At 62.2% G+C, this 11,687-nt stretch overlaps 3 protein-coding genes across 3 annotated transcripts; 2 read left to right on the top strand and 1 right to left on the bottom strand.

Annotated features, from left to right (window-relative positions):
• Positions 1-248: 248 nt before the first annotated feature.
• CHLRE_09g402960v5 (uncharacterized protein) lies at positions 249-1,844 on the top strand. The gene has a single exon (XM_043066096.1). It carries the CDS (start codon positions 282-284, stop codon positions 456-458), a length of 177 nt encoding a protein of 58 aa, XP_042921438.1. The 5' UTR covers positions 249-281; the 3' UTR covers positions 459-1,844.
• Positions 1,845-2,558: 714 nt separating this feature from the next.
• Positions 2,559-9,584, top strand: CHLRE_09g402923v5 (uncharacterized protein). The gene is made up of 14 exons (XM_043066094.1): positions 2,559-3,073; positions 4,101-4,170; positions 4,580-4,716; positions 5,105-5,233; positions 5,463-5,552; positions 5,763-5,794; positions 6,260-6,370; positions 6,712-6,861; positions 7,153-7,201; positions 7,435-7,746; positions 8,030-8,096; positions 8,353-8,409; positions 8,519-8,557; positions 8,817-9,584. The coding sequence occupies exons 1-14, from the start codon at positions 2,700-2,702 to the stop codon at positions 8,970-8,972; spliced, it is 1,773 nt and encodes a 590-aa protein (XP_042921437.1). The 5' UTR covers positions 2,559-2,699; the 3' UTR covers positions 8,973-9,584.
• A 14-nt stretch (positions 9,585-9,598) lies between these two features.
• Positions 9,599-11,687, bottom strand: CHLRE_09g402886v5 (uncharacterized protein). The gene is made up of 5 exons (XM_043066092.1): positions 11,603-11,687; positions 11,353-11,424; positions 11,165-11,260; positions 10,676-10,783; positions 9,599-10,478 (listed from the first exon to the last, which is right to left on the bottom strand). Exons 1-5 carry the CDS (start codon positions 11,615-11,617, stop codon positions 10,386-10,388), a joined length of 384 nt encoding a protein of 127 aa, XP_042921436.1. The 5' UTR covers positions 11,618-11,687; the 3' UTR covers positions 9,599-10,385.

The raw sequence follows: 11,687 nt of genomic DNA, 5'->3' as shown, positions 1-11,687 counted from the left end.
AACTGCTCCGCTCGCCTTCATGCGCGCCCTCCCCTCATGGCGCATGTGTGTGCGTGTGCCTCGGTGTGCCTCCCCCACCCCCCACTCCGTTGTCAAAGCATAGGCCACGCTCTCCTCCTCGCTCTTTTGCATTGGGTTTGGGCTGGTATCTACAACCCCACCCCCAAATGCATCCTGTACCGCTTTTCCAACCATCTTTGCAAACCCACCCCGCCCCCCATCGGTAACAACGCGTCTACTATGCTACTGTACCTGCCTACGCCTTCACTTCTAAATTAATCATGAATGTAACCCCCATCCCACCCCCGACACACACACACACACAGATGGTGGCGGCCGCGGGTGTGGGAGTGGCCATGGGCAACGCCGTGCCCCCCGTGAAGGCGGCGGCGGGCTGCGTGGTGGCGGGGCACGACGACGGCGGCGTGGCGGAGGCCTTTGAGCGCTTCGTGCTGTGAGGAGGAGGGCAGCAGGAGGGAGGGCTGGGCTGTGAGGAGGGCTGTGGAGGCTTGTGGGAGTAGTGTGGGAGGGGTGTGGGAGGGTTGCGACGGCGCAGGTGAACGGGGCGGCATATTCCGGCGATCGTGCGGTGCATGCCCAGGCTCGGCATACCCAGACGCGCTGCGAGATTTTGGGGGCCGGAGGCTGGAATGCTAAGGCGTTGGCCGTTTGGCGTTGGCCGGTTGGGATGCTAAGGCGTTGGCCGATGCTAAGGCGTTGGCCGGTTGGGATGCTAAGGATCTAGCGCTGCATGCTGCCAGGGGCGGCTGGTCCCAGGGGTAAATGACAAGTGGTGGCGGGGAGGAGGGCGGCGAGAGGGCAGGGGGAAGGCATGTGGGTGTGGGTGTGGGTGTGGGCCTGTGGGGGAGCTGGTGGAGCGGGTGCGGGGTAGACAGGTAGCGCGGTGTGACAGGGTGTGCGATGGGACAGGGTTTAGGCAGGTTGGCGAGGTCCCTTAGGGTGCAGCTGACGCCCATACCCCAAGCAGACGGCAAACAATTTGCAGCGGCAGAGCAGAAGTGCAACGCGGTGTGACAGGGTGCAAGGAGCGTCAGGCATCGGGGCGCAGAGGAGCCGAGGAGAGCTGCTGGCGGCTGCGGTCGGGTAGCTAGCGAGTCAGACGGAGTCGCGTGTGAGGGAGGTGCTCGCGCGCTTGACCCGGGTGCGCCGCTGCCGGTTGCGAAAATTGCGGTGGATGCGGCCGCGGGATCCGAAAGCGCAGCGCCACACGGCCACAGGCCCACCTAGGCCCACATCCCGCCTCTGGGGGATACCCGGGGCGTGCGTGTGGAGAAGCTTGCAGCTGTCTTGATGCAAAATGGGACGGAATTTGTGTCTTGCGAGGGCCGCGGTGTACGAATGAGGCCACGGACCCACCGTGAAGCCGAAGGGAAGGGTGGTCGAGGCTGGCACAGGGAGTTTCCGGGATGGGGGCCCGGAAGTTTGGCCAAAACTCCGACCAAAACTCCAGCCCATTCGCCGGAAGTTTACACCGCCAGTTCGAACGAGCCAACCCCAGTCGACCCAAAACTTACCGGGCCCCCATCCCCGGAAATGTGGTTTCCAAGGATAGGAAAGCCGGCCCGCGGCGTTTCTTTGGCACAGCTCGCAGAGATGGACTCACTCGTGCGCAACAATTAATTATGCTCCCGTTCAAAACAGGGCTGCCGCAGCGTTGTCAGAGCGCCTTGTCATCGCGAAAGTGTCAGGATGGTTTCCGGTCGAACTGTGCTGCAAGACCCCAGGACGCTTGCGAGCATGCTTGGCGTGATTTCATTACGCTCTGTTGTGTTCTGGTAATCCTGCGGAGAAGGGTTCAGCGCAGCCAATCACTACTCAATTCGCGAAACCCCAGGTTGTTCGGTGGGCTGATGTTGTCGTGTGTGGCACAGGACTGTGCCTACTGTTTGAGTTTGCGGGTGGCTCAGGGCATATTGTTCAGACACGGCAGGACACGGCCATGTGCCGCGCTCTGGGTTCTGGGTAGCATCATGCTGCTGCCCGCAGCGTCGGCTGTGGTCTTTGGTCACTCCTACGTCATGCCTCACGCACTTGGGTGTCATATACAGAATTGGATCTCAACTCCTTCCTGCCTGCTGGCAAAACCTAGAGTCAGGTTATACCAGCAGTCTAACCAGTCTTCCTTCACCTCAGCTTAACGCCACTGCCTGCATGTGCCTGCTCGTTCGCTCAGCCTTACAACACCGTCTGTTGCTTACTTCCGCTGTCACTTTGATTCCCTTCGGAGCACGCCCCATGGATCGCTAGGCGGTCCGCTAGTGTGAGAATGAGGCACGGACACGCACGGACGCACACGGACGCACCGTGTGGGATTTGTGGGCCGGGATTACAGCCATCACAACGGGAACTTGCTTCTCATCACCCTCTGCTCTTGCTTGCTTGTACTAGGAATGCAACGGACGCACCGTGAAGTCGAAGGGGAGGTAGGGGGGTTTCGCCGGTTTCGATTGCCAATCGGCATGCGTCAGACCTGTGCTGGCAGCAATCAAGTAATACCGATTCCAAATGTCATGGAGACATACAGCCATACGTTTGCTGATCAAGCCGTGTTGCTCTCATCAAACATTTCAGAACTCCGTCCCGAGCCGACGTCGCAAACAGCCACCCAAACGCGCGCTTGCCGTTGGTTACATACCACTCCTGTTTATATATAGCATGAGTTCTACTATGCCGATGTAATGCGACGCTCTGGCAGGCTCCTTGCGCTCGCGCTTGCTACGCTCCTGCTCTGCGCTGACGGCTGGCTTAGTGGTGAATGGCTGGGAAACGATCCCTGGGCGCGCACGAAGCACCGCCCCGAGTTCAATTGGAAATGGCGATGGGCCGAGGTCAAGTCGTCCAAGTCGGACTCGCACCCTAAACCGCAACACAGCTCTGGCGTTGAAGTCAGGGCCAACCTGCAAGCCGCACTAGATAGCTACGAATACACGCTGCCTCTGACGCAGCTGCGTCGAGGAGTGGTTTACACTGGCTCTGCCAACCGCCTTCGGCGGGTGCTGCACAAGGCCGCGACGGATGGCGCGTCAATCAAGGTCGCAGCCATCGGCGGCAGGTGGGGGCGGCTTGGAATGGGAGGACTTTGATGTAGCTTGCGGCGGGAGCCGGGAGGGCGCTGATGACGAAGGAGGGGAGACACACAGGAGGGCACGGTGGCGAGCCTAGTGAATCGACTCGCGGTCGGGCTCGGGCAGCGCACCTGGCAGGTCTCGGTTTTGCTTGGGTTTCCCTTTCACCCCCCCCCACACACACACACACATACACAAACATACACACACATACACACATATACACACACACACACACACACACACACACACACACCTATGTCTGACACTTGCGCACACATGCGGGATACGGGTTATGCGCGGGTTCGGGGGTGACGGGCACACGCCCTTTTCTGCCAGCCGAGTCAGCCCGACCCAGCGTCTCTGCAACCGCCGCCCGCCATGCGCCCCATGCAGTCGGGCGCTATTTGCAGCCGCGCGGCCCCAGACTCGTTCCCTTTCACGGGCATAGTTAGTGGGTGGGCTTAGGGATGCGTGTTAGGACATTAGATAGCTTGCTTGCTGCACGCCGCCCTCTTCCGCCGCTGCCATTTCACATGTCCGTGACACTTCTGTGCTGCCGCCCAATACCTTTCCATTCCCATGCTTATAGGTGAGCTCGACTACGACCAGCGGGCGGGAATACGGGAATTAGGCGTGCTGGGTAAACGTTGTTTAGCGCGCCCAGGGTGCGGAGCATGGACGCATACAGGTGCATCGCGGGGTCAGGCCGAATGGTCGCCCGTGGGGTTACAGGCTTATCGCGGGTAAGTATGACTACCTGGGTGACGGCAACCACGCGACGCTCGGTAAATTGGTAGGTATCCGTAAGTAACTCTGGCGTCGTCTGGGCGGGCTTTCGTTTCGTTTTTTAACACACACACACACACACACACACACACACACACACACACACACACACACACACACACACACACACACACACACTGCAGTACTCCTGCAATACTCCGCACCTCTCTCGCCCAGCGCCCCCTACCTCCCTACCTCGTCTTGTGCCCTCCCGCCCCGCCGCAGCATCAGCTGGGGCCACGGCGCCAGCCAGCGCGGCGAGACCGACTGGTTCTCGGTGTTCAGCAGATGGCTGGTGGGTGGGCGGCAGGGGGGGGAGGAAGGGAGAGGAAGCGGGGAGAGGAAGCGGGGAGAGGAAGCGGGGAGAGGAAGGGGGGAGAGGGAGGAAGGGGGAGAGGGAGGAAGGGGGAGCGGGAGAGGGAGCGAGGAAGGGGGGGGGTTAACTCCGAACCAATCCCGTAAGGAAAGGGGGGCTTATGTGCCCGGGGGTGGAAGGGGAGGGCAGGGGGATACGGGGGCAGCGGGGGAGAGTGCCGGTGTGAGGGGGTTGCGTGTGGGGGGGTCGGCGCACTCAAGTCACGCCCGCCTCCCCGTCAAACCGCTGCGCCCGGGCGCAGAATTCCGCCTCGCTTTACATGGGTTTGGACTTTCTTCTTCCCCTCCCTCCCCCACACACCGCAACACCGCTCCACGCCCCAACGCAGATCGACGCCTTCCCCCGCGCGTCGGTGGTGGCGCGCAACGGCTGCACCCCGGGCGTGCCCACCCCCTACATGATCATGTGCCTGGAAGCCAGCGTGGATCCAGACACGGATTTGGTTTTCGTGGAGTACACACTAAAGTGAGTGTGTGATTTGGGTGTGTGATTTGGGTGCCTGGGTGCGGGTAGCAGAAACCCAAAACCCGAATTCAAAGCGCAAGTTGCGGTGGGTTGCACTGCGTGACGCACTGCGAGCTACTGGAATCTGCACGTTTCACCTTCACCGGCCATCTGGTCGTGGGGTCGTGGGGTCGTGAGATGTACGACAGGGGCAGGCAGCAGCCGAGCAGGCGGACAGACAGGCAAGCAGGTAGTCACAGGGCGGGATGCGGATGCAAAAGCACAGGCGGCGTGGCGTGCCCGTCCCGTACACACGTCCCCCGCCCCACGCCCTCCACCACCAATCCCCTCCCCCCACTCACCCGGCCCCCACACAAACACAAATGCCCCGCCCGTCCACACAACGCAGCGACGCGCACTCTCTGGGCGGCCCGGGTCTGCTGGGTCTGGCCGCAGGCGGCGAGGGGGCGCTGTACGGCAACCGCATCGTCAAGGACGCAGAGAGGCTGCTGCGGCGACTGCTGGTACTGCCCAACAGGTGTGGAAGGGGGAGAGGCGGAGGTAGAGCGGGAGAGGGGGAGGGGGAGGGGGAGGGGGGCGTGCCCCGGGGTGGTAAGGGCGCTGGGTGGGGCGTGTGGTCGTTGTGCGGGCGAGGGAGCGTGCGGCCCCGTGCACCCCCCCCCGTGCCCCCCTCCCTCTCTCTTCATCTCTCTTCATCACCGCGCACGCACACGCCTCCATCCTCCCTCGCGCACACACGCACGCAGGCCGGCAGTCGTGTTCATGCACACGCCACCTGTGGGACTCGCCAACTACCCCAAGGGACACCCCAAGAACCCGCTCAACAAGGGCCACAGGTGGGGCGGGGCGTTGGGGAGGGTGAAGGGGCGGAGGGGGAGGGGCAGGAGTAGGGTAAGCAGGAGAGGGAGGAGCTTACATGGGACTGTCATCGCGTCGGCGGCGCACGAGGCACGGCGCGATCTGGCACGCCACGATTGCACATCCCACGCGACGCCTTCCCTCGCCCCTGGACCCCTTCCTCAACCCCCTTGTCGTGTCTGCTGCAGGCCCTTTTACATGACCAGTGAGGACGCGCAAGGCGAGTGGCGACGACACGTGGCAGTGTGCTTGGTTTGTGTGTGCCGACGTCCGGGGGGAGTTGCGTGCGTGCGTGCGTGCGTGTGTGTGTGCGTGTGTGTGTGTGTGTGTGTGTGTGTGCGTGTGTGCGTGTGTGTGTGTGTGTGTGTGTGTGTGTGTGTGTGTGTGTGTGTGTGTGTGTGTGTGTGTGTGTGTGTGTGTGTGTGTGTGTTGTGTGTGTGTGTATGCCGACATCCGGCAGGAGTGGATTGTTTGCACCATCCCGCGCAATATAAATAATAACAAGCAAAGGTGCATGGGGGGGTAGCCGTTCATGGGCAACGGTGTGATTGATGAATATCCACAAGTTTAAAGTGCCCGGGGGGGGGGGGCAGGGCCGCACTGGGCATGAGCTCGATACTAACCGTGTGTGTGTGTATGTGCTGTCGTGCGTGGTCGGCCGTACTGCTGTCGTACACACGCACAGGCGCCCTGGCGCAGTACTACGACGTGCAGTACCTGTCGCTGCGTACGGCGGTGTACCGGCTTGCCGTACACACTGACACGCCCGGGTTCCGGTGGGAGGACGTGTTCATTGGTGAGCATGTGGGTAGGGTGGGGTGGGTGTGGGTGTGGGGGGGGGGGGTTACATTCATGATTAATTAAGGAAGTGGTAGACGGTAGACAATCTTGGGGTGGGGGGTTATATACCCGAGCCCAGCGTGTAGGTCCCAATTGTCAACCGTCGTCCAAGGCGGTGGAGAGAGGGCGACGGGGGTAGGTGACGAACTGCCGATGGCGGGTGGCAAGGTTGAGGGGTGGCATGGGCTGCTGCGCTTCCAGGAATGAACCCAAGCTTATGCCCTTGCTTTCTCATTGGGAATGGTGAGAACAACCCAAACCCCACTCCCCCGGTCGCCCCCCCCCCACACACACCAGACCACCACCCCGGTGACCACGGGCACAAGATCATGTCGGATCTGGCCGTACACCTGCTGCAGCGTACGGCACACGACCTGTTGCAGTTGCCGTACGGGGCGGAGGATGAGCATGTGGCGGGGGAGCCGCTGCCGCCGCCCATGTACCCGGGTGCGTGTGGGGTATGGGTTTGGGGAACTGTGTTAAACTGTGTGTGAGCGTGGAGGACTGTGTGGGTGTGGGTGTCTGTTGGCTTCGTTGCTTTATGTTTGCGACGCATCAAGTGGGAGGCAATCTGGGTTGGGTTGTGCTGGCAGCGGTGTCAGCGAGCCCCGTGGTCTGCACGCACCCTCATACGGCACAGCAGGCAAACCTTCAGTGGCTCACGGTCACACTCACCCCGCCCCGCCATCCTCCTGCCATCCTCCTGCCCCTGCTGACCCCTACCCCCTGCCGCTGCAGGCAATGTGCCGCCCGACGCGCCCATGTGCCGTGTCGGCGATCTGTTCAGGTGGGAGCGCGGGAGGGCGGGCATTTGCTTGTGTGCTCACATGATGATGCGTGCATGAGTGCGGGATCTGGTGTTTTGGGATGAAACGGCGCAAATGAGAGAAGGAAAGAAATAAACCGCCTGTCAATGGGGCTCGGCTGCGTTGGTGGTGGCTTGAGCAGGCAAACACCCTCGCCCCGCCTACTCGCCTCCCTAGCACATGTTTCCCCCGACTCCAACTCCAAAACCCCCAGGGCTATGGTTAAAACCGCGGACGGTTTTACCTACGTCAACGAGGGCACGGCCGAGAAGCCGAAACCCGGTTACGTGGCCACAAAACCGGGATCCGTACTGCGCATCGCGATCAGCACCGATCGATCGCCAGTGGCGGCGGTTGGAGCCGCCGCCGCCGGATCCGCGCTGGCGGGCGGCGGCGGCGGCGGCATTGCGGCGGCTACGGCCGCAGTTGCGGCGGCTACGGCGGCTGTACTGCCCAACGCCACTCCCGTACACGTGTACTTGCACCACCTGCGTTCGTACACAAACATGGGGGTAGCAAAGTTCCGGTGAGCTACGTGCGTGCGTGGGGTGGCGGAACTGCAGGCAGAGGGGGGCGCGGGGCGGGCGGGGGGCGGGGCGGCGCTCAGCCGGGGCGGCGGGCGGCGGGGGCTGGTGTTGCCTGTGTGGCGCCGGCTGCGTACACAGAACTCGACGCACGTGTTTCCACCACATCGTCCTCCTGTGGGGCTTAATGCCTGAGGGCTGAAGGGAAGGGATGGGCTACCCTGCCCCTTGCCCTAACCATGTCCTCCCCCTCCCCCTCCGCCCCGCCCCTCCGTCCGCGCTCAGCTGCGTGTCGGGCTGCAGGTGTAAGGAGGTGGAGGTGGACGCCCACCACGACGACCACACCTCACAGGTGCATGTGTGTGTGTGGGGTGGCTGGCTGTATGTGTGTGTGTGTGTGTGTGTGTGTGTGTGTGTTAAAAAAAAGAAACGAAAGCCGTGTGTGTGTGTGATGTGATTGTTTGTGTAGAGAGCGCAAGGGAAAGAGCAGCGCACGCAAGGCAATGCGTATGTGCCAAGTTAGTACGCACACCAAGTACCGTGCATGCAACGTGTTGCACACGCCACCCCACCACCCACCCAACCCAACCCCACCCCACCCAACGCAGGTCTTCCTAGCCGGACTGGAGGCGACACAGGCACCCGACTGCATTGTTGAAGTCAAGGTGGGTGCGTTGCGCTGCCTCACGCGTGTGCTCACCAACCCCTGCCCCGCAGCTTATTACGTCACCCTACGGCTGTGTTCCCCAAAACCCACTCCATTCGCACGCCCAGGTCCTGGACAAGACAAGCAGCGGCGGCAACAAGTTCAAGGTGGGCGCCATCGCTGATGCTCGCTCGTGTGGCGTCGCTGTGTGACGTTTGGGGCGTTGAGCTCTGCGCCGCCGTTGCAATGATATTTTGGATTCTATACTCTCGTTTGGCACGTGGCGGGAACGGTGGAAACTCCCGCAGCCCCGCAATCCGGCACGCGCACCCAAGCACACATACCACGAACTGCGACTCATAAACCGCCCGTCCGGACCACCCAACCCAACTCAACCCAACCCAATCCCCCTTTCCGCTGCCCCAGGTGTCGGGTGTGGTGGTGGCTGAGCGCCCCGGTGCCGGTGACGCCCTGTCCCGCATGGGCACCGGACACGGCAAGCAGTTCGGGCTGGCGGCACATGCAGACGAGGAGGCGGGCGCACAACAGCTGGTCTTCACCAGCGGCGGCGGCAGCAGCTGATGGAGCAGCAGTAGCAGTAGATAGCAGCGGCAGTAGCAGCAGCGGCAGTGGCAGCAGCTGCAGTGGCAGCAGCGGCAGTAGCAGCAGCGGCAGCAGCAGTAGCTAATAATGCAGCCCTGCTGCAGCTGATGCGGCAGGAACGGAATCAGAGTTTGGGAAGCAGGGGGGGCGAAAGTAGGGGGGGTGGGGTTATTAATGGGCAGCGGTGAAGTGGTGGGTGCGTGGGTGCATAAGTGCATCATCAAGGCGGCACTGCAGTGCATGCATACGCATTGTGGGGATGCTATATACGGTCCATAGCCGCGTAGTGTGCGCTGCAAGCTCTGAACAGGTCGGGGGCTAGCTGGTGATGGGTACCGTGGGTAGGCACTACTACTTAGGCAGCCAGGCAACGCGCATGAGGAGGGGCCCGCTAATAAAATGCCCTCAGGGAATGGGACCTGTGGTCACGCTGGCATCGGAAGTCCTCCGTTGCAATGTGGTATCAGACGCGGGAGGTAGGTGGGGCGGATTCGACCATTTCGTGCGTGTGGCACTGAGCGTGCGATCTGCTGAGCGTGCAATCTGAGCGTGCAATGTAAGTACAAGCACGCAGAGCCCATCGCGTGCTGCAGGGCTGCTGTCAGGGACCAACTTGATTACACCCCCAGGGGCTTCACCGCGCCCCGCAGTCCCGCAATAATGCTCCCAAGTAATAATGGTGCCGTACTGCCGTGCCGGCGTCCAGTCTGCCGCTCTACCCCCACCCGAAAAGCAGCTACCGTATCACACCTCTCGCGCGCGCACTCATCAAACCAACCGACAACAACTAACATTCCCAATCCGAGCCACGCACGCTCCATGCACACTCCACACTGCCCCCCCCCACGGCCCCACCACCACCACAGCTATACCACACTGCCCCCCCCCACGGCCCCACCACCACCACAGCTACCACCACAGCTACCACCACACAGGGCTCCTATCTTAATGTCTCCAGACATTAATCGGCCATTTTGGCCGTTTCCTAGACATTCCTCCCGGGGGCTAATGTCTGAGGTGAGACTTTGTTGGCCCGGGTTTGGGGCGGGTTTTGTCCGAATTCCTATAAACCGCCTTGTGCCCTGACAAAAGACGGCGGCCATCCGGCCGTTTTTGTCTGGAGCCAGACATCACCCCGAAAAAAAAGATACGACCCCTGCACAACAATCAGCCGCGACCAGCTTGGCACCGTGGCGTGGCATGCTGCAAAGCGCATCCACCTACCCACGTGAGCCCGCCAGCCGCTGAGCCGCCATGCCGCTAGCGCTACCCAGCAGGAGCTACCTCCTACATGAGAAGATAGAGGCAAAGCCAGGCAGCCGCCACGCCGCCGGCACGCCTCACTCCCAATCACATCCATCCCCCTCATGTGTGTACGGTTACGCGCACCCCTCACGCGGTGTGGCTACCGCCGCCGCCCGCCGCCACCTCCTCCGGCGACCTCAGCGGGTAGGGCTTCATGTCGAACTCGTATATGCGCTGGATCTGTTGTGGAGGATGTGATGTGGGAGGTCGAAAGAAGGTTGGGGATGGGAGGGCTGTTGTGTGGGTGATGGGCAATCCATGCCCGCATGCCGGCTGCAAGGTCGGGTGCAAGCCCTCCTACATCCAAGAAAATAATCACACATACATCCTTCCGCCTGTCAGTCCTAAGGCAACACTCAACACCCGTATCTACCCACCTGCAGGTGCTTGTTGAAGGCGATGAGGCCCACGCCCTCGATGGGCTCTGCCGGGTCCGTAGTGCCGCGGTCGGTGGCGGCGTTGGCGCGCCAGTGGTGGAATCCCAGCTGGTGGTGGTGATGAGCGAGGGCGCGGAGGGGTGGCGCGCCCGGAGGGGGCGTGGAGTGTGGCAGAGGGCGGGTGTGTGCGTATGTGAGTCGGGCAGGGGACGGGGGGGCGTGTGTGTGTGTGTGTGTGTGAGTCGGGCAGGGGGACGGGGGGCATGGCTCAGGCGCCCAAGCAACCCGTACCCCCGGGGCCGCATATGCCCCATACATGCAGTCGTGTGTTACGGAAATGTGTGCGGAATGGAGAGCGGTACGGGCATTCGGAAAATTCGGGGGGGGGGGACGGGCAAATGCCTGTTCCAGGGTATGGCCCCGCGGCCTGCGCGGCAGGGGAGCAGAAGGGCAGGCGTCGTTCACACGTCCGAGCTGTACGGCACCCACCTTGTGGTCGTACGACACGGCATACGACACCAGCTGGTTGCGGTTGTCGTACCGATCGTGTGTGGCGGAGATGACGGCCCGGGCCTGTTCAGGACCCTGCGTGGGGCGGGGGAGGGGGAACATTAAAAGACCAGCAACGAACTGTGTCACACACGAACGCACGTCCCAAACTTGTTTCCCCGGCCCACCTGCCACAGCACTCCGTTGGGCTTGTTGGCGAGTCCGTAGCCGTCCAGGGCGCGCACGTCGGGAGCCAGAACCTGGGGTGGGGTTCATGCGGCGGGATTGTGTTGTGATGGTGCAAAAATAAAAATCGCTCCACGCAGTCATAGATAATTGCATACCTCAACTGCCTCCCCCTGCCCCCCCCCCCCCCCGGCCCCGCGCGGCACTTCTTGCCCCACCGCCCTCCCCCGTCGCCCGCCGCCTCTGCCGCGCCGCCGCACCCCACATTCTACCACCTATCTAGCTCCCTCTCCCCCTCCCCCTCCTCCCTCCTTCTCAGCCTCCTTCTCCTGCTCCC

The sequence above is a fragment of the Chlamydomonas reinhardtii genome, chromosome 9 (assembly GCF_000002595.2).
Source record: "Chlamydomonas reinhardtii strain CC-503 cw92 mt+ chromosome 9, whole genome shotgun sequence".
NCBI lineage: Eukaryota > Viridiplantae > Chlorophyta > Chlorophyceae > Chlamydomonadales > Chlamydomonadaceae > Chlamydomonas > Chlamydomonas reinhardtii.
The sequence above is the reverse complement of the archived record's forward strand: the minus strand, read 5'-3'. Positions and strand labels throughout refer to the sequence as shown.